This window comes from Dromaius novaehollandiae, chromosome 2 (assembly GCF_036370855.1).
Source record: "Dromaius novaehollandiae isolate bDroNov1 chromosome 2, bDroNov1.hap1, whole genome shotgun sequence".
NCBI lineage: Eukaryota > Metazoa > Chordata > Aves > Casuariiformes > Dromaiidae > Dromaius > Dromaius novaehollandiae.
Window position 1 is genome coordinate 24,157,107 of NC_088099.1, and position 27,993 is coordinate 24,185,099.

Consider the following 27,993-nt stretch of genomic DNA (forward strand, 5'->3'; position numbering starts at 1 on the left):
TCTAATGGGATTTTTGTTCAGGACTGTCTGATATTTATATTTTCTGTACTCTAGAATTCAGACAGAAGGTCTGTGCTTATAAAAGAGCCCAATATTTTTCTGGCCGAAATGCCCTTAGGAAAGAGGCGTTGATATTTTGAAGGGTTGCATTAGATCGTGACAACCTTTTAAAATTTTATATTGTTATGCTGTGTTTCTCGGAATACTCAGTTGTATCGTTTCACTATTAAAATTCACAACAGAGATTTTATTAAGTTCTTGTTCTGCTTGATGTTATGTCTTGCTGGTTGAATGCCTGCATATACCAAAATAACTCCTTAAAATTCTCATACACGGTAGTAATATAACAGAACCTAATCCCCAATACTGTTCTGCAGAAACGAATGTATTGTTTTTTTAAATATGTATGAAAATGAGGTCATGCTCTCTTTTCTGGGCAGCCCATGAAGAGATGAGTTGCACGTGGTATGTGAGCATCTTGCTTGTTAGTGGCTGAATTCCCCTTATACAAAGAGGAGGATTTGCAAAATACCATCTTACTACCTTGGGGAAGGAAGTAAGCAGAGATAGGGGACTTCATGCAAGAGCAGCAGCGTGGCCTAAGGTGAGGGCAAGAGCAGGAGAAAAGGGTGAGTGTGAGAGAAAAGGAAGGCATTAGGTACCCATTTAGGAGAATGAGGAGACTTTTAAAGGAAAATACCCAGAGTGGTTTGGTCGAGTCATTGGACCATTGCTGGTTCTTTCAACACAGCATTGCATACAAGTCATAGTTATTGAAGAAAGGCAACAACTGCTACTTTAGAGCATGAGGCAGAAGAACTATTGTAGGGGCAGAAAAATTATTGTAGATATAGAGGAATGTCTTTCAGAGGGACTGCCTTGCACAAGCCACTACACTGCATGTAACAAAAGTTTTGTGACACATGCATGGTTTAGTCGTAGGAGTGCCTTGAAGTGAACAAATATTGCACATCTGGAAACATTTAAACAAGTAATTAGTTTCTGGGAAAAGGGCAAATGACTTGAGTAAAACGTAGTCCATTGTGTTAGCTTCTCGCTGCATGTTTACAATATGTACACTTCCCCTGACTGCCTTGACAATGACTTTTTTGCTTCTGCGGCTCACCAGTTGTGTATGGGGATGGGTGATATATTTGACTCTGTTTCAGTATGGATAACCAGATATTACTAGGTGCCATGATGCTTTTGCTCCTTTTGGAAAAGGGATCAGTGAACAGGGGGAAGATGTTTTTCTCTCTCAGCTTTTCCCCACTGCTAGCACTCTGTTTCTCCTGGTCCTCCTATACATGGAGGACAACGTCCTGTTCCTGTAGGATTTCACTGGGATTTCCTAGGGAAGAGACCTCACAGGAGCAGTTCTGGGCCAGCTGGGGCAAGCTCTCCTCCTGGGGTTCAAAATCTCTTACTGTAATTCAGCCCTCTCCTCCACCCACTTTCTTCCTGAGACCCACTCACCCCTCATCACAGCAGATCTCCCCTGGTCCTTTGCTGCACAGAAGTAGAAATGTTTCTGGGAAGGGATGAGAGAGCACAGCCCATTTCCAGCCTTTCCCTCTCCTCGCTGCTGCTGTGCTGTTCAGGTGTGCTGGGGAGAAGACTGGCTGGAGCAGAGGCACAGCAGGGCTACAGCCTTAGAGAGGAATTGCCAAACTATCTGTGCCTAATAAATATGTCATGTTTGGTAGCACGTGCTTTTAGAGTTGTGATGCTGCCATGGGATTGACATCATAGGCAACGCTGCCTGCCACTCGTGATGTGCTGCCCAGCTGTGTATGAGTAATAGGTGGAGTATATATGCCTCTGTAGCTAGAGTTAGCAGAAGGGCAGTAATTCAGGACCAGAGCAAGTGACCTGCCTTGTGACAGAACCTGCAGTGTTTCTAAAGAGCAGCCGCCTGAAATAGAGAACTACAAGCCAGGAAAAGAGGCAATTCTTGGCACCGAAGTGTCAGAAGATAGCACTGAGCCGCGTGTCTTTCGGTCATTGGTGTGCTAGCGTGTTCTCAGTGCTGCCTTGGGCAAAAGTTCTGACAATAATTGCTGTGGTTGTTTGTCATTACAGAAGTAACGCTGAAGGTCCACATAAGTGATGCCAGCACACATCAGCCAGTAACCGAAGCCTTCATTGAGATTTTTACCAACCAGATTTCCATTGCATCTGGAACCTCAGGAGCAGATGGCACTGCCTTCCTCAAGTTTCAGTATAAGTTGGGCAATCAGCTGATAGTGACTGCTAGTAAACATGCATATGTGCCAAATTCTGCACCATGGAAACCTGTAAGATTGCCTGGTAAGAGATCTTTATTTTTGTTCTGAGGTAAGATTTTGCGTCTAAAGGAAGTTACACAATTTTGTATGATGTATTTTAATGCTTGGTTGCAATCCTGGGTGGGAGGAAGAACATCTGTGCGATTCAAAAATGCAAGGTTTCTTCCTCAGTTAAACTGTGACATTGGAGCTGTGCGGAGTTTCGCGTTGCTCCTGGCTGTCCTTGACACAGTGCTGTGTCGGTTTTCAAACAACTGTCGGTGCTCTTACAGCTCCACAGAAAATACAAATCTGCTCCAGATCTTTTCCTTTATGGGGACTCTGTTTTCCGATGCGCTGTCTCAGCAGCTCTGATGTACTAACTCATTTCTCTCCCAAGCGTAGCAACAACAGTTGTACTGTATGCTATAGTTTACCAAAAAGTCAAGGGTTTTCAGTTCTTGGCCATGTCCCATAGGTCAATTTTAATCTGCAGTTACGATATCCAGCTGAAAAGATTCTCTGTAACATCATTAGTATGGTTTGTTTCTTGAACAGCAAAACAAATATAATAACAATAATACTTCCATGCAGTTTCTTACCTGAATGCCTCAAAATTCTCTGAAAAGTAGGAGTTATTACATTATTCCTGTTATGCAGGAGAGGAAGCTTAGTCATGAAGACTGTGTGTGTAGTACTAAATGGAACAGGTTGAGAGTGGCTCTCTGACCCTGAGACCTTATAACAAAATGAAGCTCATATCCAACCAGCTTTCATCTGCCTCTCCTCTAATCCTCAGCCACAATTAGAGCCGTTCTGTCCAAGCAGTTCAGAAGTGGTCCTACGCATGTATTATCCCCAAACCATGCACAGGCATCCCCCCAGATTTCCTAATTAGCACAGGCCAAGCCATACCAGGTTTTAAATATGCTAATAAATCCAAGCCCAGAATTATGCTTTAGGTATTTCAACATGCTGTTTACTTACCTGCATTCACTTGCTTCAGATAAGACAGACTTCTTCCACATTTTCACTACTGTATTCTGCCATATTCTTCAGCTACCTAATAGGACTATAGAGAAGATGGAGGCAGGGTTTAGGAGCACAGAGACAAAGAATGATTAGCAATTGAAACACATCACAGCAAGGAGAATTCCAGATAAATAAAGGGAAAACAAGGCTGTCAAAACTCAACAAGCCCCTTCTTTGAGCTGAGGTTGAACCAGGTGACCTACAGAGGTCCTTTCCAACCCTAACTTTTTTGCAATTCTATTTAGAAACTTCCTTGATGATTTTTCTCTTTAAATAAGCTGGGGTGCCAGCTTCCTTAGCATACCTAATGTCCTTCCTTAAGGCAAAATCATATATGATTAAAGCATGCAAATAGCCTTTTCTTGCCTTGTATCTCATATCTTTCCTACTTATGCCTGAGATCTTTTGAATGCAGCATACTCTTCCATGGATCTGGGGTTTGTTTGGTTTGCTTTCTGTTTGTTGCTTTTTCTTAAATATTGATCCTGAGGGAAGGGAATTAAACATGGCGTTATTGTTTTGGATAGTCACTAAAGTTTAAAGAACAGTAATTGTATACATAGTTTCCACAAAATCTTTCTTTTTTTCACAGCTGAAACATGAGTTTAATTCAGAAAATAAAGATTCCTTTCACCGTCAGACTTCCTTCATTGATATTGCAAGACAGTTTGCCATTGATGTCATTGAGGGTAGAATCCTTTCTTTTGCTTTCTGTACCTTGAACTTAGTCTTTTCTTTGATTAAAGAAACAACAAGTTACAACTTGATACATGGCATGCAGATTTAGTAGGTCTGTTCTTTGAATTACTCCCTAAAAAGGGAGTAGTAGTACGGCATGGCATAGTAGTTCGGGCCCAAAATAGTTAGACTGTTACTTTTCTATATTGTAAAGCTTCAATGTTTATAGTGCCTGAAAAACTTTCCAAGAACTATTGGTATTTAAATGTCCTCCTGTGATGCTTTTAACCCACACAATATAGAGGTTTTGAAAACCATGACATTTTTTGTTGGTGGTGTTTTGTTTTATTTTGTTTTTAATCTGGATTGAATGTTGGGGAGCAAGCAGCACATTTAAATCTTGATTCTGCCATGAACAGTCTGGGCACATGCTTACAGCACAATCTTCATTTCCCAAAAATGCCATTTAATAGTAGTAGTAGTCGTCGTCTCACAGATAGGCCATTCCACCCACATCAGTGGTTTAAGTTAATGTGCCAGCCTGTATGCTATGGGTAAATGAAGCATGGACGTGTTTCCTTCCACCACCTCAATGTGGAAATGATAGCCACAAGCAGGGAGTAGGTCTGACAGCTGTAGAGCTATAAGGTTTAAAGTGCTGTAACAAGACTTTGCCAAAGAATGGGGATTCTTCCACTGAAGAAAATATGCATTAGTATAATCTTAGGCTGAAAAGCAGTGCAGCCACTTGTGATGTTATTGTAATGACTTTAAGGAGCAAGCATTAAGGGTTTTCTGTTTTCATAATTGGACAGAAATTAACTTTTTTAATATCAACTGAAATAATGACTAGGTCTTTTCCACTTAAGCAGGAGGATTATTATATACTTAATGATAAATGATAGGAGGAAAAGATTAAGATCTTTTTCCCCCATTAAACTTTTATCAGGAGAACCCTGATTCCACTTATTAACAGTTCGTTAATTTAACATCACTTGAGTTGTTGAAGTGTACATGCTGGAAGAAGTGCTCGTTATCATTTTTGGCTACATGCAGAAGTTTTTTTTTTGTCAATAATTTGGAAGCAAACAAAATTACAATGGTTAGTCCATAGCTAAGAGGAAGCTTGGGGGACTGCTGAGCAACGGAGAGAGAAGGTCGCAAGGCAGCACAGTTCAGACTGGTTGGTAAGGTAGCAAACAGGGAAACAGTGGCTTTCACTATGGTGAAATACAGTTCTAGGAGCAGAGAATGCTCATTGTATTTCTGGGAGAGGAGAGCTCATTTGGGAAGCAGTAACTCTGCAGAAGACATATGACTCATGGTAGATGAACAGTTGAAAATAAGCTCCCAAAGCAGCACTGCAGCAAGGAGGAATAATCTGATCCTTAGCTATAAAATAAGAAAAAAATAAAGGAAATTCTGAGAAAGACAGAGTATAGTATCTCAGCACTTGTCATTGGCACAGCCCCTTCTGGAAATCTGTGTCCAATTCTGGATCCACAATTCAAGAAGAATGTTTAAAACTGCAGGCGTTTCAGAGGGTATCTCAAAAGCAATTAAAAGATTGGAAAGTATGGCTTATAGAGAAACACTTGAAGTGCTTCAGTTATTTTGTTCATCAGAGAGGAAGTCATGGGGTGACTTGATCATAGTCCATCAGTTTTAAATCATGACCTGCAAAGCAAACAGGAAATGGGTAAGAGAGAGTGGTTCTGTGTAGTGGACTTACATGAAAAAAAAGATCAAATGGCTGGAAGTCAAACCTCAGTAGATTTTGATGGGTAAAAAGACACACAGTTTCACTGCCATCATACTTAGTTACTGGAACACTCAAATGTTATGTTGTATTCTTTACCGCTGCACACATTTAAAATCAGATTTGGTAGGTTGGCTTTTTTTTTTTTTTTAAGCATGGTTTCTAGTTTAAGCACAATTATTTGATCTGAAGCAGTTATTAATTCAGGGAAGGCTGTTTTTGTGTGGGAGTAAGACTAGATCATCACAGTGATCCCTCTGGCCTAAAACACTGACTTTCTGTCTTTGTCATGCTGAGAAATGATTGTGCAAAAAAGCCCAAGGGAAGTTTAGAGGTTATCTGTACCTTATGGCCTGGCACATTCAGAAGAAGACATTGGCATGGTTTATTGTATTGAGCCCCCAGAGTATCTAAATTGTATTAGCTTTCTTTATACAAATTAAATTATTGGAGTAAAAACAAACAGATTTTGCTGCCTTAATGCTGCTTACATTAGGCATCCTTACTTAGGTTGATGGATGTGTACATTTTTTTCAGATGTAGAATGTTTGAAAGAAAATTCTTAGCTGTAATTGCAATAACAATTTTTTGATTTTTTTTAATGTTCTGCCATGGTTTTAAGACAATATTTTAAATCATGACTCTTATTGATATATTGCCCCATCTTCTGCTTTCTCCTCTGTTTCTCATAAACACTAAAATTTCTGATCTTTAAAAAGTAAATAGATGTGTCAGTGAACAGTCTCCCAATTTGTTTCTATCATCTATATGGTCTGTTGGATCAAATAATATATATTAATTCAGAGGAAATTTATAAAGCACGAGAAAATCAGAAGAGCTTGTGCTGTTCTTTCATTAGTCAGGTCTGGAAAAGTGTTCCTCTGTTTGTGGTCACTTCAGAAGGGAATGAATACTTTCCACATGCAGATGTGGGGTCCTGCCCATTCATCAAAAGCGATTAGTCTACATTGATTTCTTCCTCTCCTTCTATCTCTGAAAGCCACACAGAGGGTGGAAGCAGATCTACTTCTCAGTATTTCCATGAGTGCACGAGTCAATTGTGCTCTGTGGCTAGTTCTGTACGTATTTCTGGTCTTCTGGGTCTAAAATACTTGGCATGAAATTGTGTCATGTTTTTGCCTCTCCAAACATGTGTGTGCATACATACACAAACACCCTCCCACACCCACCCTCTAAGGAGTGTCTATGTCCAAGGGCAGAGGAGGCCCTTGGACACAGATTTCTTGCATCTTGCATCTGCAAACAGATTTCTTCTGTTTGTCTGTCCCCTTTCATACCAGTGGTAGAATGACACTAGTTCAGCTATATAGTGAACTTCTGCAGTGTAGGTGGTTACTCAGTAAAGATATGCTGTATTTTAAAGCAAATTATTCAGACTTATTCATCCTACTTTGTGTTTTTTTATGACTTTTTATGTAAGCACCTCTGAGTTTTTAAAAATTAAGATTCTTTAAAATTTCCCTGAGGTAAGAAGTATTTTTTCATGCAAAAAAAATTCAGTCAGACTGGGTTAGCGTTTCGCTCATCTTTATGTAATGATAGGGCATTTGTGGAGTACGGAGTCAAAACGCAGAACTCTGCTTTCCAGTGCACTCTTCTGTATTTCAAATTCAAATGCATGACTTTGTCAGGACTCAAAGCATGGAGTATACTGTTTAGGTCAATAGAAATTACTCTGGCAATTAAATTATTTGGTTTAGAAAATGCACTTTGTTTCTCTCATGTATACAATACAATTTTAATAGTTTGGGTTGCCTGTTTTTGAAAGAATAATGGAAGAAAATAAGTCTTGTTGTTGGGTTATTTTTGTAAGAATTCAGATATATCACACTTAAACCACTTCTCTTCTACAGTGTTCTCTTCACTGAGTCTTGGCCTTCTTCCTGAACGCTCAGCTACTCTAATGGTCTATGATGATGTAGTCCAGATAGTCTCAGGATTTCAAGGTATGCTGATTTGTGAAAGTTGGAATTGAAATTTAAATGACACTTAAAAAACCTGACAGCCTGGTCCTTTCTGAACTCTATACAGTGGATGAGACTAGATTTTCCTGTGAAATTCCTGTGAGTTTGCTGAGGATGTAGGGCCAGGTCTCTCCTCTGTGGGATGGTTTTTCTGAATTGATAATAGCAAAATTCTTCCATAATGACTGTGACGGGAATTTTAGTTATTTAGTAATAAAAAAGTTTGAACTTCAGTGGCAGTTGAGAACAAGAGATTGAATTTCTTTCATTATCTGTTAGATATTTCTTCATCCAGCCTCATCTAATCATCCCTCCAGTAAGCATTTTCTGATGTCGTTATTCTCTAAGAATTTTCTCTAGTTTTAATTTGTTTCTTGCTTCCTGCTGTGAATGCCTTAGAAATTGAAAAGCATAGGTGCACTGAAAATTTCTCATATATGCATTGTTGGATAGCATATATAAATGTGCTTTTCTTAATTACTTCCTGTGGACCCCTTAGCAGATCACCTGCAAACCCACATATTATGAAACCCACTGTATTAGAAGAATAAAGTTTGGAGCCCCTTTTCATAAGGCCAAACACAGAAGTAAAAGCAACATCAATATCAGAGAGATGAACAGTGTGCGTTTCCTGAATTGCACAGTAGAAGATTAAAAGGTTCATCTAGCAGGGATCTGAGTGATACTTAGTCCAGTTGATCTGATACAGAGGTAAGTCTCTTAACAAAAGAACAGAAGTTCTTAAAGATACCTTGATAACCCAAAACAAGGGGCCTTCCTTCCTGTTGGCATTCTTATTATGCATAAACTGTGTATTAGTTTTTCACATGCAGTACGAATACTATCATTTTGAACTCTAGCGGATAGTTAATAAACAGGAGACTACTACTTTCAATAATACTTTAAGATAACCTTGTTTTATCTGAAGGAATATAATAACATCTTTTATTATGGTTAGAAACCATCTAGACACAATAGGCTTTTCATTAATGAGAGCACTAGATATGACTGAAGCGGAAAAAGCACTAAACAAATTATGTAGCTGCTGGAACACTCGGAAGGAGCTACATAACAACACAGCTGTGGTACGTATATTCTGCATTTTGAGAGCTGACATTATCTAATAGGGTAAATTAGATGGACTATGGAGTATGTTAAACCACAGGGGATTCCAGTAGACAAAACATGAAACATTGTTTACCAACGATTTTCTGCTATCATGCTGTATTAAATAGTCTTACTCAAATGTGCTTATATTATACAATTCACTGAAAAAGAAAAATCTTTTCTTTTTTTTATAGCTTCCTTTCTTCAAAAACTGGGGGACATTAAAGGGCTAGAGGGACATTTAACAGCTAAGTGGCACTCATAGATATTTTCCCCATGGTCTTGCTCCCTTCAGTGAGTTTCTTCAGAGTGTTCCTAGTATTTTTAAATTAGAATAATATAGCAGATTCTGCCTCCATGCTGGCATAGCAGAGAAGGAAAAAAAAAGGAAGAAAATGCTACCTAAAGTATTCTAAGAGTTGGAATTTATTTGAACTCTCATTCTTGCATAGTAAAATCTGTTTTATGGGACCAACCCATGCTTCTTTTCCTGGGAATTCTCTTATGATGAAACCCAAATGAAAGACAGCCTAGACATTGTACACGTTTGAATGGGACCTCTCTAATCCTGATCCAAAACCCTTGTGACCTAGTTTTTCTCTCTGTTGCTCTTCCACTTTATTTCCCAGTAACTTTGAGGTGCTTCAGAAGAGATGATCAGGAGTTACCGTAGTGCAAAAATGAGAACAGAACAGGACTCATTATACTAGGAACAGACTGGGAACACTGGTGTCTAAAGCACCAATCAAAGGAAAAGAAAGGCCTGTCTAGTACAGTAAGTTACCAGTTGCCTTTGAATAACTAATCAAGCAAGCAACTTATTATGCAGTTGAGCAGTTTGTCCGAGTTGATGCAGCCAGCTTCATTTTTGTGATGGGATTACAATCCGCTGCTGTATTCTGACAGTAATTGCAAGGGATGGAGCTTGCCAGCTGCTGAGCCGTTCTGGTTATGTAATACCAGCACAGTGACAAGCTTAACTTCAGCATTCAGAGGGTGGGAGCTGTATGGGTATCCTCTACCTGTCTCTTGTACACGAGCAATTAGAGCATGGGTTGATTATACTTCATGTGTTACTTAGCATAGATTGAGGCTCAGACGGCAACGTGGCTCCACATGGCACGCCTCCAGTGTCTGCTTGGAGGCACTTCTTGAGATGGTTACATCTCCAAGTGTGCATCAGCAAACTGGAAATGGCAGCAGTTGAATTACGGTTGGTTTGTTGGCAGGAGGTTGCTTAAAGAAGATACAATCAGTGCCCAGAAGTCCTTCCCCCCACACCACCTGCCAAGTGGAGAGAGGACTCGCATGCCAATTTTACACTTGAATGTATTTGAGTTTTGTTTTGGTCTTATAAGTCAAAGCTAGGTATTTTGAGTAATAAAAGCAATAATAATAATTTCCTCATGGTAAGTGTTGACTTGTTGAAAAATACTCTCTTGTAAGACTCTGGTCAGCAGAAATGTTTCTCTCCGTTTTACCACTTCCAGTTCCCGCAGCAAGGCTACTCCCAAGCATCAGCCACCAGCAATGCAATGAGGAGAGGAGGAGAGGGGCATTTCTTTGCAGAACTGAGGTTAATTTGTGTGGATATCCCTAGTGGGAAGAAGGGGACATAGCTGAAGGGAGAGAGAGGGTAGTGTGTGGCACAAAGCAGTGTGCCTGGGGGGAAAACAGCTTCCCTGGTGTAAAGACAGGTTCCCTCGTATGGTCTTCACTGCGGGCGCATTCACTTTAATGCCTGGATTTCCAAACCCATACTAATGAATTAAGCATCTGCCAGGCAATGATAGGCAAATATTTCTATTCCTGGTATACGGAGAGGTTAAGTGGCTTCCCCGAGGTCCAGGACTTGACCACTGACAAAGAACCTGAATTCCCCAGGACATTTCTGTATGAAGGAGTTTGTGCTTGGTAATCGAGCATGTGATCTAACTAGTTATTCTGCAGACAAACATATTGTATGGGCATACTTCGTACATGCGCAGAGTTGTTATTTTGTTGTAACAAAACAAAGCCTTTTTGTACCGTTTTGTTGTAACAAGCGATTGTAAACTTCCTTTTTACACAGGGAGTTGTTTCTGAATAGCTAATGCCTTAAAATGTGCATCTTAGCTTATTGCTGTGCAAGTTCCCTGTCAGCTCTGGGGCTTAGCCATAAGAGCATTACTGTGTTGTCCACAGCATCCAAGAAACTGAGGTTCGCTTTCAGAGTTTCCCTAAGAATTTATAATTTGGCAGCTCATGGCTCTCCCAGGTGCTACAAAATAACCATCTTTTCTAAAAGGAAACTTCAGAGCCTCCCAATAAATCACTGTGTTAAAAGGCTCAACAACAGTTATTTTGTTTTTAATTCTTAATTACTTGGATCTTCAGAAATATAATACCAGTTCTTGGCAACTTGAATAATTCATCTTAATCAGATCTTTAGAGAGCTGAAAATCCTGCAATTTTACATTGAACTGTTAGTGATAATCCTAATACTGGTTTCTTTGTTGTGTTTTTCTTGTTACTGTGGATGCTTATCCATATGGAACATAGCAACCCACACAGCAGTGCAGGCAGAGACTCCTGAATGTTTGAACAGATCTGTCCCGGAGGTGCAGCAAACTATTACGACATTGCAAAACACCAGGGAGATAAGTCCTCCCCTGAGTTCACTGCAGTCAATTTATTTAGTCTTTTATGTTGTTTTCCATTTAAGCCTGGAAATTGGCTAAGAGAGATTTCTTCCTGTTTCGGACGTGTATTGTTTAATGATGATCTTCAGCATTTAGGGATACTGCTAGTATTGAGATCCTGATGTAAATATTTCAGTGTTTCAGAAATTAAAGAAGAAGAATGGTGTTACAACTTTTTATTGCAAAGTTACTAAAGAAATGACAACTAAACAGTTAGCGATCATCTCTTTGGAGATACTTATTTGCCTACATAGCAATTCTTTTTGGCTGATATAAAATTTATTGTGTGGAATTTCATGTTTTCTCATAACTCTTGCTAGAAGATAGGAGATTCCACTCTCTTAGTTAATGACATTGGCAGTTGTAAAATTTAGCAGCTGTGAATCAAGCCCTTTAATTTTTTTGTCAGTGAAGTTGCATGTAACATAAAGCTACTGCATCAGACTAATAGGGGAAAAGAAGCAAAATTGTTTCGAGTTGACATCTTTGAACCAGGTAGTCAAGTATGAATTAAGAAAAAAAACTGCTTGCCTCTTGATTTTGTGCTCTGTGGGGAGCGTTCTATGAGTGTTCAAAATGAGCTCTGGAACATACAATAGCTTTTGGTTTAAAATTTACTTTGCATGTTGTGTACACAGGTTGCAGAGGGCGTCTTGCTGTGTGTTGCTAAACTGTTACAATGGTGAGGATCTGTTGAAAAAGACTACTGACCTTATAAACCAGAGATTTAAATGGGACATGAAATAGTACATGAAACGGTCTTAAATCATGTTGCAGTAAAGACCCTTCAATTAACACCTAGTGATCTTGAAAAAATGCTAAAACTATACAAGACAGAGGAAAACAGAGAAATCTTGTATGCCAAGTAATCTGGTTCTATTTAGAAGATGTGTTTATTGCATGGGAAAATATGGAAACTATTTTCACCCAACCTTTGACAAGTGAATCTTTTAATACAGTGTTTTTAGTGATGCTATCTCAGTGCTAGAGACAGTAATGTGGCCAGAGCTTTGTAAAAAATGAAGCGGGAAATTACGCAAGTTAATTTAGACTACAGATAGAGTTCTAGTCTCTTAAAAGATCACTTTAAAGAGTTTAAACTGTATTTATATTGTTATTCCAAAGGAAACAAAATTTAAGCAATAACTTAAGTGTGCAGTGTTGAACTGCACACTTTTTAAAGCTTTTACATAAATTATCTCTGAATTCATTTCTATTTTCAGTGATATTCATTAAAAGAAAGTTGTAATGAATTTTGGAGTGATCCTGGGAATAACATAATCAGAAAAGCTTGCAACATTAGATGCTTTAAAAATTTTCCTCTGTGTTACTTGTGGAAAAATAATAACAGTGGCAAAATAAATATAAAACAATTGTATTTCCTCCACTTCTGTAGTAGCTTTCTGATGTCTCTGTCCATCTCAAGCTATTTTAATTTGTAATGGAAAACTGCAAATGCACTCCTAAATGTTCTATCCTTCCTGGATATAAAGTCACTTTTAATTTTTTTTTAGGGGCACGGACTCAGCCACAAGTTCACTTTCAGAGAAGATCTGTGAAACTACCAGAGAACACTAGCTACAGTGATTTGACAGCATATCTAACAGCAGCCAGTTCACCCTGGGAAGTGGACAGTTTTCCTTATTTGCAGGGATTAGATGGGAATGGAACAGGTAATGCATTATTTTTGGTTTTGTTCTGATTTCATATTGGTCCAGGGATCCACTTCTTAACTTGACTAAACAAAATTCCTGTGGTATTAGCATCATCTGGTTCTCCTGCTGATAATCTTAATTATTGGAATCAGTGTTTAAATCAGCACAGAGAGCAATGTCCTCCATCCCTTAAATGTGGCCATTGAATAGCAAAGTTGAAGACTGCTTGGCCTTGGGAGATTAGAAAAGTTTGTTACACCTGCAGTTTAGAGCTAAGTCTTCAAATGTGTCATTTTGTACTTGCTCTATGTTCCAATCAAAACAGAGATTCATGTGAAGGAACAAAAGAGAGTTTTCACTTCAGAATGCCATAAAATTGTTGTTTATTTTTTTTCTAAAAATAAAAAAATGCCCATATAGTAAGGATTTAGTACTCTGTTGTTCTGCTATTTCAACGGAGTTGTTTCAATACCTTTGTTACATGCATTGTACTTTTGGATCTAGCTTCAGCCAAATAAGCACAAATTTGTTCAGCACCAAAGAGGGCAAAACAAAAATTTGTAATAGAAACACAACAAGCATTGAACTCAAAGCCTTAATATGTTTTTATGACTGCCACTGCCTGTTACTCTTCTTCTGCTTCTCATTTTGTCTTGATCGAAATAATTGGTGTTGTGTAGCCTAGAGAAGAATAGAAGAATTTGGCCGAACAGTCTTCAAATGCTTAAAATGCTGCTGCAGAAAAGAGAAGAATAATGTGTTTTCTGTGTTCATACTGGGACAGGAAGAAGGCAGTGGGCTTGCAGTGCAGCCAGAGAAATTCAGATTAGCGATCAGCAAAACCTTGCTAATGATGAGGATCATTTAAAGCTCTAGAACTGATTGCTTGGGGTTGCTGGGCTGAGTTAGACAATCACCTGTCAGGCTGGCATAGGCATAGCTGAGCCTGTTTTGAAGCCGGAGGGCAGGCTAAAAAACCCTTCGAGGCCCTCCCTGCTGTTTCTCAGGATGCGTTTACTTCTGATGTGTTGATCTGGTGATGCTGAATATTAGAGCATGTGTGTAAAGAGTATGTGAGTGAGCTTGCCAGTTTTTCCCCAGATAAAACCAGCAAAATAAACTTCCCCTTCTCTTTCTGCAAATCTGAGCATCTTCTTTACTGTCACAATCAGAAATGTGTCTGCTACCTTACTTTCAGCCCTTCTGTCTGCTTCAGCGAGCACATCTCATCCTATCTCTTCATCTGTCATTTCCCCATTCTCATCTTCAACCTTCACTTTTCTCTGGCTGCTTGTACTCAACCACGATGTAAGATCTCTTATCTTTTTTAAAACAAAGGAACGTACTTGATCTCCCTCCTCTCTCCCCCTGCTTCCTCATCTCCTTTGCTTTTATCTCTAAACCCACTGAACAAACTGTTGACAGTGTGAGGGGGGGATTCCTCTCTCCCAAGCCCTTCCTTAGTGCTCTGCAACCCAACTTCCCTCTCTTGCATTTAATTAGTCAAAACAGATCTTGCCAAAATTTTAAATGATCCCCTCTCCTGTGAGTTACACAATCAGCACTTCATCTCCCTCCTATTTCACCTCCCAGCCTCCTACAAAGCAGAGGACTGCACCTCCTGATTTCCTAGTCGTCTGTATGCTGGTATGTGCAGACTCTGATGGGAGCTTTTCTACTTGAGCAGAGGGGTGCTGGGTTTGACCTTTATTGTCACAAAAGACCAAAACAACCGGAAAAGAAATGGGGTTTAAGAGACTGAGAAAGAACCTTGTTTTCTGAATAGTGTAGTATTCAGTACAGTATAATGTAGCATATGAATATAATATATCCATATATGCACTATGATACAGATATAATGTCATCTGTTTTTAGTAGAAGTTTGTCCTGGTGCGGAAACATTAAATTCCTAAACTTGGGTAGACTTCCCCATTTTCTACATCTCAAAGTGACTTGGCAAAGATTTCACCTGAAAAACTTCCTGAAGGGGGGGAAAAAAATGAGATCACCACCTGCTGGGGATTTTTAAATATTTCCATTCTCAAGAAAAGAAGACAAATACCATGTACAAATTTTAGAATTCTTAAGTAACTTAGCATTAATTTGCATGGGAAAATGTAGATTGGTCATGAATGCGGCCGCTTTTTTTTCAAGTACTCTTCTATTCATTTACAATTGTGTAGACTTTTGGAGCAAGTCCTCCCATTTGTTTAAATATGCTCAATTTTGTGGCTAGTATTTATCTAGGCTGACTTTACAGTTGCTTTAACTAAAATCTATTCTCTTGGAGTTGAAGAAATGAGTTTTCCCATAATCCCAGCTGGGTGTTGAAGTAGTAATACGGAGCAGTGAAAATTCAGTGCGTGTATCAGCCTGTTCCAAACATAAAAATTCAACACATTTAGCAGCAAATAGTGAGAAGCCTGTATAATTTTAGCTTATTGTTTGTATTAACGACCAGCTAGTGAGCACTAGGGTGGTTTCACAGAATCTTATCCTTTTAACCAAACTAAAGAAAACTTCCATAGTCTGCAGTAATGGACTATGTTCACTAATAATCATTACTCCTGATGGTTTTGTAGGCGGTTTGATTCTTTATGAAGAGTCAAATCTAAGTTACAGTAGATTTTCTCTTGACTTTTCTAGAGCTTTTCACAGGTCACCAGATGTCAAAAATGGCAAGCGATAAATGAAAGCTGACATTTATTGAAGTTAACTCCCATTTAATCTGTGCATGTGCTTACCATTTTATAGCATCTGAGAGTTTCCTAAGCATTGATTTTAGTTTAGCTTCACAACAGAAAGGAGAAAAGTTATCTTTAATTAGCATTTATCTACCATACAAGGTGGCAGCCCAGAGGATTTTTTTCTTGCCACAGGTCAGTAGATTTCAGAGACTTCTTTATCTTCTAATATAACTTGTTCAGCCCAGCACTGAGTGAAATGTCAGTGCTCCTTAAGTAAAAAAGATGAAAATAGTGTTTCACCATCAGGATACTTTTTGGGGGGCTGAAAATGCATATCTACAGATATGAGGTAGATATCATATCTTATCAAGACACTAATGAAAGCAAAATTTAAAACTCTAAATCTCTAAAAATAATCAACTAAAGTATAAAAAATAATTTAATTTTAGATATTAATTTTAGATTCTAGAAATATTTATGTTATACCCTTTGAATTTGTGTATGCCAAAACCTGACCAAGTTATGATATAATTTAGCAACAGGATTTTATTTCTCTGACATCAGCCTGAGGGAAGGTTGTTTGGTATTTCATTCTGTGCTAACATTGGTAGTATACGTTGTCATCTTAAATTAAATGCTGTTTACCTGAGTTATCATAAACATAATTACCACTCAGTGTAACCCCACTCTAAATAAAGCACCTTCCCCAAAATTTTCATAATCATCTCTCACACTTCAATGTTGAATGCACTTGACAGAATTCTTGCAGTGCTGTGATACCTGTCATCACTGAATTTAGAGTTTAAGGTGCAGAATAGATGGTTTAGGAGATTAATAATGGCATGTGTGGCCTTACTGTGATAGGTCAGAAGTTTTAATATAGTTCAGATCAGTGGAGATTGAAAGCCAGTTCTGTTGTGCACTTGCATGGTGGTTGGTGTGAAATTAATTGGTGGTCTAAGTCTAGCGATTTAGGGAAAAGTGTCAATCTGACAGAAATTACAGGTGTATAGCAGAGGCTGTGGACAATCACGAATAAAGGAACAGCTTCTTCCCCACCAACTCGCTCCTCTTTCTGCTTTATATTCTAAGGATGATATCTTGCACCATTGGAGCTGATGATATAAATGCCTGGGTGGACTGGCAACCTTCCTCTACTCCCTAATTGAATTCCCAAACCTTATTTTTCTGTGGGTTTTTTTTTTCCTGTCACGTCTGCGGCTTTTTTATATGGCCGTCTTCAGAGCACCTATTTTCTCAGCACTTTCATCCCTCTGGAAGATATGCTTCTGCCCCACAGCTTATAGTGGATCAAAGCAAATGGTATGTGCCTGTGTCTGTACTTTCATCCCTCCTCGGACTGTCAGCTTCACGACAGTGACTCTCTCCTTGACATCTGAGAAAAACGTGGGTCAGAAGTGATGCTGTAGTAAGCATTATGCAGAATTACTTGTGGTTATTTCCAGTGTCTTCAGTTTGGCACCTCTCATAAATGCTGAATTAGTTTAAAATTTTTAGGAGCTTTGTCTCCCCCCTGTTCCTGGTTATGGAACTCCAGCTTTGGTGAGCTGACTGTCACTTAGAGATGTGGAATTTAATAAAGGCCATTCCTTGAGACTTAGTCACTGTTAGGAGACATCATGAAGTTCTTCATGCTTTCCCACTGTTGCCTTGAATGTATTCATCCTAACGAACGAACTGGTACTGAAATATTGCCTGTTTTCAGTGCCTTAGTTTTAGCAGGTGGACATACCACTGTTGGGTGGGAAGGTGCTTTACAGGCAGTTTATGCTAATATGAGGCAACAGGATTACAGAAGGGATAGTATGCCTCTGTTCACCCAGCTCTGCACCCCTCTACCTGTCCCTATGTGCAGATAAAGATGAGCTCCACGGCAGGATTAGCAGCTGCACAGCCACCTCTGCCAGCACAGAGGAGGCCCCAGGACTGCTCCTTTTGGCATGGGCTCAAACCCCCTTGTGAAACTGGAAGCTCAGTCTCTTCAATTTAGAGCTTGTTACCTCTTCCTTTGCGCTCTAGATCTTCTTGATTTTTAAACAGTACCTAAAGGTCTTTTTCCCCCTCCATGAATACTTATGTACACCTTCCTTTTTTCTCTGTCATTGATTCATTTGGTTAAATGATTGAAAGCTTATAATATTTTTATAAATCATGTTGTTGTTGAGAAGTAACATCCGTTAGCACACAGTTTATACGTAAAGAATGATGATTACCTTACACAGATTGAAAAAAAAGTTGGATATCATAGTCATCCATTTAGCTTGGTTCATTTCAGTGAGAAGCCAAAGGAAATACACCCAGCAATCTTACCAGTCTTATGGAGCTACCATCCTTTGCAGTGCCACTGCATGGCTGGGTGTGAGGTGGTTATAATATAATAGACTTATACAAATAAAAGCTTGTAAGATTTTTGCCATGATTATGGTTGCAATACTTGTGTGTATTAAGTAAAAGATGAATGAAGATGAGAAAATATATGCAGGACTTCTAGAATTTTCCAAAATTATTAAGTGAAAAATACAGAAGTATATACAGCTTGGTTGTGGTGAATTTTGTGAGATAGGGAAGATTCATATCACCTTTCCTTGAGAAGTATATCAGTCCAATACTGTGATATTGAACCAGATGGGTGTGTCTTAAACGCTGGGAAAATATGTAGTCAGAATATTCCTTCATTCTCTTGGTAGGTAACAGCACTAGGTATGACCTCACCCCTGTCACTGCCGTCAGCGTTCATCTTCTCAACAGTGATGGGACTCCAATCCCAGTGAATGGCCCCATCTATGTAACAGTGCCTCTGCCAACAAACAGCAACTTGAAGCACAATGCACATGTTCCAGCATGGAGGTTTGACCAAAAATTTGGTAGGTAACACATAACTGTGATCCCCTAGATGGCTTTGTTTGTCTGAAATTAATGTCTCACTGCATTTATTTTGTCATGTTAAGGTCCTCGCTAGAGCGTAGAGAAATTTGTTTTCTTTTTCTGTCTAAAAGCAGAGAAGACAATGAATTGTATAAAGCAATACGGCTAGGTATATATATTTGAATAGCATTGTGTTCCACTTGTATATCAAAAAAATATTGTAAATGTGACATTTTGCAAATATTAAGTATTTTATGTTAAATCTAGTTTGAGAGAATTTGATTTTACCCAGAGACTGAGAAACAGTGAGACCTATCAGCAATGGCATTGAATTGAAGTCTAGAGAAACGGGAGCTAGTCTTGTCTTTGCCACTAGTCAGCTGTCTGACCTTTGGTCCATCTCATGTCTTTGTGGCTCAGTTTCTTGGCTCTCATTAGGAAACATAACGGTAACTTTTTGTGAATGACTTTGAGATTGACTAATGCTATCAGGAAGGAAAATACATACAGATTATTTAAAAAAAAAAAAAAGGCAAGCAAAATTCATGAAACATTTGAAAGGATGGAAGACCTTATCAACATAATCTGTTAAATGCACTCAGTTTTTTAAAATTGCAGGATGAACCTTGTTGTGAGCAGGAACACAGAAATCTCTCCAGAAATCTCTGCTTTTGGCTCTCCACTGTTTTTTCATTGCTTGCTGGTATACCATGCTGACCTTCCTTATACCTTCAAAGTGTAAAGGATTAAGAAGTACATAAGCCTTGTCCTAGTCTTCTGAAGAGGGGTGATTCCACTTCACCTATTCCACTGTGCCCTCTGAAGTATATACCAGGTGACTGTTAAGAAAAAGAAGACAGGAAAGAAGAATGGAAGGTGAGAAGGGCACAGAGACTGTGTGGAAGAGAGAAAAATAAAAAGTGTTGGTCTGTCTAGTGGGTTTTTGTCCCTGCAACGCAAAAGTTTTGAGGCATTTTATGATCACATCCAGAAGTAGAACGACTAGCATGAAACCACTGTATATGACAGAGGGGAGGAGGGAGCAGGGAAGAGAGAGGTGAAGAGGGAAATAACCTTTTTGCTTCCTTCCTGCCTCTGCTGCAAAAGGTGATTTTTTTTCAAGTAGCATTCCTGATAAAAGATGCTGTTGAATGTATTAGAGGGTAAAGCTGTAGGATTTAATAAAAAATAATTTTGAATATAGTCCAGGATTGAATTGTAGAGGAAGAGTATGTTGAAAGGATTTAGAGTTTCCCTTAACTGGGGAAATGGCAATCTTTTAGTGCTGCCCTAACAGTAAGTTTCACTTATATTCTTCCTGAAACTGATTTTGACTCGTGATTCTAAAAACTGTTTTGTTTTCACTAGTTCAAAGAAAGACTGGGAAGACCATCTCACATTTACTTTCTCCACAAGAAGCAGTCCATCCCTAATCCTTCCTGTCAGTTGCCTATAGCCTGCCTCATTGCTGGCTACTCAATGCCTCACTGCTAGTAAAATGTTTCTGATTTTGATTATAGCACTTTCTCATTTATGGCCAAATTTCTGTGCCTCTGCAGTGAAGCCACAAAAGCTCTCTCTCACTATAGAATATGATTTTCACTGTTGCATATAAAGAGCTAGTTACCCTGTTGTGTGTGTAGTATGTATTAGTATAGCTCAATATGGGTTAATTAATCAGTGCTGCAGGCATGATGCTGCCAATCTTCAGGCAAGTTCAACCTTTTTGCTTCATGAGAAACTGCTGGGGCACTTGCGATGTTGGAAGGGGAAGGCATAAGAACCACTACACAAATAAGGTTTTTATCAGGCCACTTAACTTCACAAAGCTGTGGAGAGGAAGGTACTGACGATGTTATGCTCAGGCTTCCAGCTCACACTTGAGCTGAAGTAAGCATCTTCCCGTGCAACTGAAGCTGTTCAACAAAGATGCATTTAAGCCCTGGCTGCAGCATGCCAGTTCTAGGAGAATTTTGGCCACATCCCAACCAGTTCAAGTTAGAGCAGCCTAATCTAATAAACAGAGCAGCTACTCTATCTTGTGCAGGCTACACTAGCACCTTAAAGGCTGTCAAGCTAGCCATATCTTGCTGCAACATGGTGGTACCCTGCCACCTCCCTCATTCCTGTTGTGCTTGGACTATGAAGGGAGGAGGAGGCATGCTGGCTGGGGTGGCTTTGGCCTTTAAGGTTTTGTTCCATGCTGACTTCCTTAAGTGGCAAATAAGATGCTGTAATCCATTTGCACTGTCAGATCTGTGCCTTGTCAGGATTGGCCCTCTGACCTCATTATTTTGATTTTGTCTTTCATTTCAGGAGCTGTTTTTTTCAGTGCTAGTTATGCTGTGGTCTTCCCTTAATAGATTTTCGGTGGCTTAAGTTTTCACACTTGTATCTGAAAATTGAGTAAATGCCAGAGATGGAGAACTAGGAATGCATTACCAGGCAATAATGGCGTGCTTCTCTCTAATGTATTAGCAGTACAGTGGGCGCTTGTTCATGCAAACCATTGTTTTTGTTCAGAATACATGTGGTTTTCATCATTACTCTGTGAAGTATAATGTGCTCTAAAAGGCAGAAATACATTTCACTTTTAGGAGAGGGAGTGGAGAAAGGACAGAAATATTAAAAATATGTTTTAATCCTTAGAATCTCATACATTGTTCTAAGCACATGATGCACTAATGTAAACCCAGGGGCATCTGACTGGAAGCACAGAGATTTTCATAGTTTCTACAGAAATTATGCATATTTGCATATTACAGCAGCCAAAAATAATTAATGGCTTTTTAGGATGTTTACCATAAACAATCTGTATTTTCATTAACACAGTTTCTGTGCTGGAGAGAGGACTGGGGAGAAACAGCATAGTTTACTTAAGGCTGAGGGTGGCTTCATTGACACTGATGAAGTAGACAGCCAGAAAAAGCAGGCTGACATCAAAATAAGACAATCTGCTGCATCTATTTTATACTGATCCAAATAAGATGTTTCATTACAAAACAAACTTACTGCTTTGCGTGCACAGCAAGCAAATTAAAGCAGTAATACCTTTTTGAATAATTAATAAAATGAACAGCAACTAACTATGCCCTGGAGAAGTTTTAGGAGAAATGAATGCACCCAACCTTGTTCTCATGTTGGAGATACATTCCACCACTCTTCTCTGCTGCAGTTCTTAGTGTCGGTAATGATAAGCACAGATGCATCAACATTATGGAGTCATATACACTAAAATGCAACTTCATCATTCTGCACTGTTAATGTGCCTGTATCTGACGCTCAGATTTCACATAACCCTGGAAGAGCCTTTTTGTATGTATTATGATACATACGTATAGGTTTGAACATAAGAGATGTTTTGGATTATCATGTTATAATCAGGATTGCTAACTATTTTGGTTTTTCTTTTTTTTTTTTTCTTCTGCAAGCTTTATCTCATTTCCCTCAGAATCTGAAGAGATTGAAAACCTTTCTTTTTCTTTATCCATAAACAGATGGTTGGGATCATGACTTCCTGTATGTTTGCCTTGATGTCAGTAGGATTTACAGCAATATAATTAATTTCTCTATTCTTGAACACCAAATTTCTGGCCAAGACTTATTTCTAGCTTTGTCTTTTTCTGTCAAAAGTGCTGGAAATGAATACTACAGATCCCAGCAGAAATGAAACTTTGTACCTTCTGTATCATTTCCAGCTCCTACCAGCTGGACTGAGTAACACAGCACTTGCTCTGCTATATTCTCCTCAACCCCCATTTGGATTCTTTATACTTTATGTTAAGGTGCCTATTTTTCATATGATTTGTGAGCTAAACTGTAAGATCAGCATTCTCCATTTTAAGTTCTCAGTTTCATACCGCATGGTATAGAAGCATAATGTGGCATATGAACTTCTAGAGCTGTATCTAGAGCTGTATGTAGGTTTTTTACGAAACCTATAGATATAACCAAATATGCCAGAGTGCAGAATACAGAATTTTGGAGTTATTCTTCAGTGACAGTCTCAATACATCTGTTAATTCGTTAATCCCAGCAAGAAATAGGCAAATATTTTCAACTCCGTTTTCAACATTCTTTGTCAAAGGACCCTGGAATGAAGGGGTTAAGCCTCCACCCTTTCTCTCCTCACTCCTTAAAATGTGTTCCCTTTTGTGCACTAATGTGTAAATGAAGCAAAATGTGGCTCAGAGTACTATTTCTCTGTTCTTCATCTTCCCTGAATACTTGGTGTACATCTTAGACATGACCTTGTTGTCTTGAAATTACTAGCATCTTTGCAGAGGAGGAGGTTTTCCCCAGTGACTACAATCTCAACCATGTATTAATGTAAAGCAGTGGCAGAAGAGAGAGAGAAAAAGAGTATCTTGGGGAACTCTTTATAGCTTATAAAGAACAATACTTTATGTACTCGTGCAGAGCTTGGTCAGTGCTTTCTGTCTGCATTTAATGCCATAATAGATGTCTAAATACACTTGAAAATATGGTACTTTTTTTTCTGGGTGACAGCCTGCCCTCAATGGCAAAATTTCCATTGATTTTTTCTTTTTTTTTTGATATGGTCAGGGTTTCCTACTTGTTTCTTCTTCAGCAAAATGAAAATAATATTTTCTGTCCTCAAAAGAAGCCACGAGGATATTCTTATGTATAAGTGGTATTGGTACTAACTGGAATATGGTTTTGCTGTATTTCACATAGGTGACGTGATGCTTGCTTTCTGTTCATAGTGCTTGTAAGGAGAGAAGGACAACTATTGTCAGACAGAAAACATAAACAGATTACATCTAACTTCCTAATTTACTGCAAATTATTTGTAAATAAGATAACTTGTAAAAGTCTGTGCTCAAACCTCTCATGTGGTAGCAATGGTAATTCAGCCAAAGACAAGGATGACTTATGTTTTCACAGTTTAAAAAATAAATCCATTTTGTTGTGAATTTAGTTAACTTCCAGTTGGCACCACATTCATACAGGGCAGCATGACAGATAAAATAATTACTTATCAGGAAAAAGATTTGTGTTCCATTGCTTGGATGGAGTATCTGATACCGTGTATGAGTACGTATCTCTGAACTTGGGATAGATGGACTGCATTTGGACTACATACAGCTGCTTATATGATCTGGCTTTTCAAGAGCTTCTCAGTGGGTTTCACTAAGTTTATGTGTGAGAAGTGTACAGAACTGTGTTACTTTAACTGGCTTTCATATTGTCCTAAGCCCCGGCAAAGGATCCATTACTGAATGAAGGGCAGAGCATATGTGCAAGAAAACACATTCCCTGTCCCTAAAAGTTTGAATTTCATAAAAGCGGTGTAACCAGATCCAGAACATTTGGTTCTAGGTCAGATTTGCTGGTAATATGAAGATTTATTTTCAGGTTACCAGGAGAAAACCAAGCTTCCTTTGACAACTTGATTTTAACTTTCTTTTTAACTCAACTGTCAAGGTTAAATTATTCATAAAAGACTGAATAACACTGAGGGATACAGATTCTTAACTAACTCTTTCAAAGAATTCTGTATTTTGTGTGTTGCCATAGAAATGGCAGCTACCAAACCCAGCTTTTTATCATGTATGATTCCTACATAATAGGTGCAGATATAATTGCAGCATAGTAGACAGATCTCAGCTTTGAAAGGAAAAGCAGCTCTTCCTCTGATGCTTGACAGTGTAGCTCACTGAGGTACGTTCTCACTAACATGATTCTTGGGAGAGGTGCAGTGGATCACAGGAGGCGTTTGTTGTTTGTTTATCAATATGTACATTGTTTTTAAAACAGATGTGGTTTTCAAATTTGTAAGTAATGTCAATGGATTCTTTGACTTTGATTCTGCCCACCTTCTCCCCCGTGTACCATCTTAGTTGCGTGAATGGTGGCCATAGGAATTGGTGGCACAGCAGATGAGTTAAAAGAATACATGGTATGGCATTATGTGGAGATTAAGAGGACATAGAAGGGACTGAGTTGGTGCCAAAATGTGGTGATGATGCACAAATAATCTACTGGTTTGTGTCAAGGAAATAAAACTTGAAACAAATAAAATCAGTGTCCCCAGGCATGATGTTAATAACGGACTACGCATTGTATCCTGGCACTGTAGCTCCACCTACAAAAACCATACAGTAGAAGAGGGGAAGAGATGGACACTAGAATTCAGGAAGTGGAGAAAGGATTATTGTATTTTTTAGGACTGCTGGAGTTGGAGAGCAATTGGTGATGGTGGAAGTAGAGGCAGGAGTGCAGAGAGCAGGAGGATGCATCACATTAGCTCAGTGTAGAAGAAAAGAGGGGCAAGTGTGAAGTGTCTGGGTGGGGCTGGAAGAAGCTGAGGTAGACATGAGGCAGCCTTCCTCTGCAGCCTTGGGGAGACAGATCAAGTCACAATGTGCTTCTGGCTTCCACTTCCAGCTTGAAAAATAGTAACTGAACATGAGTGTGATGGAAGGCTGAATGAAGTAAAAGGCATAAAGTGTTTTGAATTTTTTCAAGGCTTTTATTTATTTATTACTTGTTGTAGTAATTTTGTCAGTAACTGACAATGTGATTAATAATGTGATAAAGTCAGTATTAAAGGCAGTATCTTTCATGTACACCAGTGACCAGAAATAGTGGAGCAGCAAGCATAACTAAGCTTTCCCATTTGAAATATAATTACTGGTTTATGTATGGAAGTCATTTTTTTTTAATAAGTCTCTTCTGTTCTGGCATTCAGGAAGGAAATGCTGAGGGGACCAAAACAATGCAAGCAGTTCTCTCCACAGTGTGCCCTGCCTTCTGCCCAGACATTATTAAAATTATTAAATAATGAAAATCGTCATGCTTTTCTGTTAAATATTTGGCAGGTGATTTAAGGGAAAAAATGAGTAGAGGTGACAAAGAAAATCTGCCAAGCTTTTCAGACACTAGTAATAAATTGAACTGTTAGATTTCTTCCTTGCAAAAATCTTTTAGATACCATGTTATCAGTGTGTGTTTTCCTTACAGCACAACAAATAACGATGGTACTGCTAAACCCGTAGTAGGATTTAAGCATGGAAGGCTTGTGTAACAAATACTGTGAAAGTGGAAGAATAATGAAAGCATGAGCTCAGAGCAGGGACATTTATTTTTTTTGATGTTGCTTAGCAACTCCAAAAACAAAATTGTAATATTAACTTAAATGCTAAGAATTTTTAGACCTCTGTGTATTAGGGGGTGGAGGGGAGAGGAAAATAATGTCTACTGATAGTCAAGAAGGAGTTTTTCAACTTCCTATTTCCGTGGCTTTTAGCTTTTTAGAAAATAAACACAAGTAAAACCAAAAACCCCATCCTTCTGGAGTAAAACTTGGATGCTGACGCAGATTTGAGGTGGTTTTCTGTTGGAAAAGAAAATCTAATAAGCAGTTTGAGTAGGTAGAATGAAAAGGTACAATTTATGTATGCTGGAACATACTTGAAGGTATTTTCACAAACTTGTCCTTCATTAACTCTCTATAAGGACATTGCCATTTGAATTGTCTAAATCAATTACTGCTAGAAACACTGTTAGTGTATTCTGAATATCCTTTGCTGTCCCACACTCTATCTGATACTGACCTGTCTCATTCCTTTTGACACACACATCTCCATTTAACTCTGAATTGTTGCTTAAGCAGTGAAATCCAAGACATCATAGGCATCATAGAAGAGCTCTGTGCTGAAGGAAAGCCACTTCTCTTTAAGAAATGTTTATCTAAACATCTGTGCTATTAAATAGTAGTGTTAAAAGTGTCTTTCTTTCCAAAACTCTTCTGTTCAGGGAAGATAATCTTGTGAATAAAAATAAATTCATATAATGGGATTATGCTTAATTTGCTCTCAGGCTAATTGAATCCTCTTATTTGTCAAATCTACTGGAACCAAATCATTTGTGCTGTAAGTAGCACAATTTTGTTTCCCTGCTTGGTGGCATTCAGTGTGGTTGGATGATCCTATCACCAGTTGTTAAAAAGAAAATAAAAAGCAAATGATATTTTATCAATAGAGGAGTTTCCTACCAAAAGCTCATATGTAAAAGTGATTTGTGGGGAAAAAACATAGCTATCATAAATTTAAATGCTTGTGTTATTTAGACTTTAGGACTTAGAGGAAGCTGCTAGCTAGAGTACGTGCTTCTGACAGTCATTTACCAGAGCTGTTTTGATCAGTGGTGGGAAGAGTACACAGTCCAAGTAAGCAGAAGGCACTGCTGCAGTAAAGATCTGGGAGGCTCTGAAATGGTCGGCTGATAAAGTTTGACACGAGGTAAGCACTAGTATATGTTTTCCCAGAGGGCGAGTTCTGTGCTCGGATGCTGATGTGCAGACTCCCACTGAAGTCCGTACACACGGCTAAGAGTGGCATTTGTCTCCTTTATTCTTGACTTTAATAGGAGTCACATGTGTCTATCTAGAGCAGATGGCCTTGTGTGGCAGTTCTGCCTGAATTGAGCGCAGTCCGGCCTCACGTAAGCCAGTAGGAAGTTTGCCATTGGCTTCAGCGGGAGCAGTGTGGGGTTGTCAGCAGGCATGGTCACACACAGGGAGGCTTACGTTTCCCTGCATTGCACTGCAGATTAATCTAAAGTGATAGGGTCTAGCCTTATATGAAAGTAATGTCTTATTCAGAGGCATCGTGCATCGAGACTACAAAAGCAGAGCCATTCTTGCCGTCTGGATCCAGCAAGCTGTCACACTGAATGGTGTCTTTTGAAGTCAACACAACAGCTCTTTTATGCGCAGACTGGCCATACATGCAAAGTCTTGTTTGTGCAGGGAAATAGTCTAGAACAGCTTTTCTATAATGGCTTTTCTGCAATAGTCACCCATCTGGACACTTGTCTTGCTGAAGGTGCCATTTTTCAATCTGATTTGGAAGTAAGCTAAATTAAATCACAAAAATAGCACTTCTAGTGCAGAATGTGTGTTGAAATGGAGAGTTTTGCTGTTTAAACTCACTTATCAAAATCCCTTCTTGCTCCCATTGGCAAGTCCTAAAAGCTGCCTGAGATAAATAAGCATTCTCATCAGAAACAAAGTTATGGCAAAGTAATAAGATGCTTCTCTGTAACCGTACTTATTTCTCCTGCTCTGCAGCAGTCTTCAAATAGTTTCTGGTATTTGGGTATTTTTCAGTCAGTTGAAGCTCAGCTTTCTTTATCTGATTACTTTTTGATTAGTATTTCTGTTAAAGTACTCTGATTTTTATATACTTTGCAGTGTTAATAATGGTTGTTTTCTTATCTTGCTTTTAAG

General features: G+C 38.8%; 1 protein-coding gene across 3 annotated transcripts in view; it reads left to right on the plus strand.

The window, feature by feature from the left end:
• The window catches only part of FAM171A1 (family with sequence similarity 171 member A1), an 89,934-nt gene that overhangs the window by 49,354 nt on the left and 12,587 nt on the right, over nt 1-27,993 (plus strand). For 2 of the 3 annotated variants that reach the window (XM_064505994.1, XM_064505995.1), the window contains exons 2-5: nt 2,083-2,310; nt 7,611-7,703; nt 13,024-13,182; nt 18,560-18,736. In XM_064505994.1, coding sequence (XP_064362064.1) covers nt 2,083-2,310; nt 7,611-7,703; nt 13,024-13,182; nt 18,560-18,736 — 657 coding nt within the window. Of the gene's footprint in view, nt 1-2,082; nt 2,338-7,610; nt 7,704-13,023; nt 13,183-18,559; nt 18,737-27,993 lie in introns of those variants that run through there. The other variant, XM_026098649.2, reaches the window with a different exon arrangement.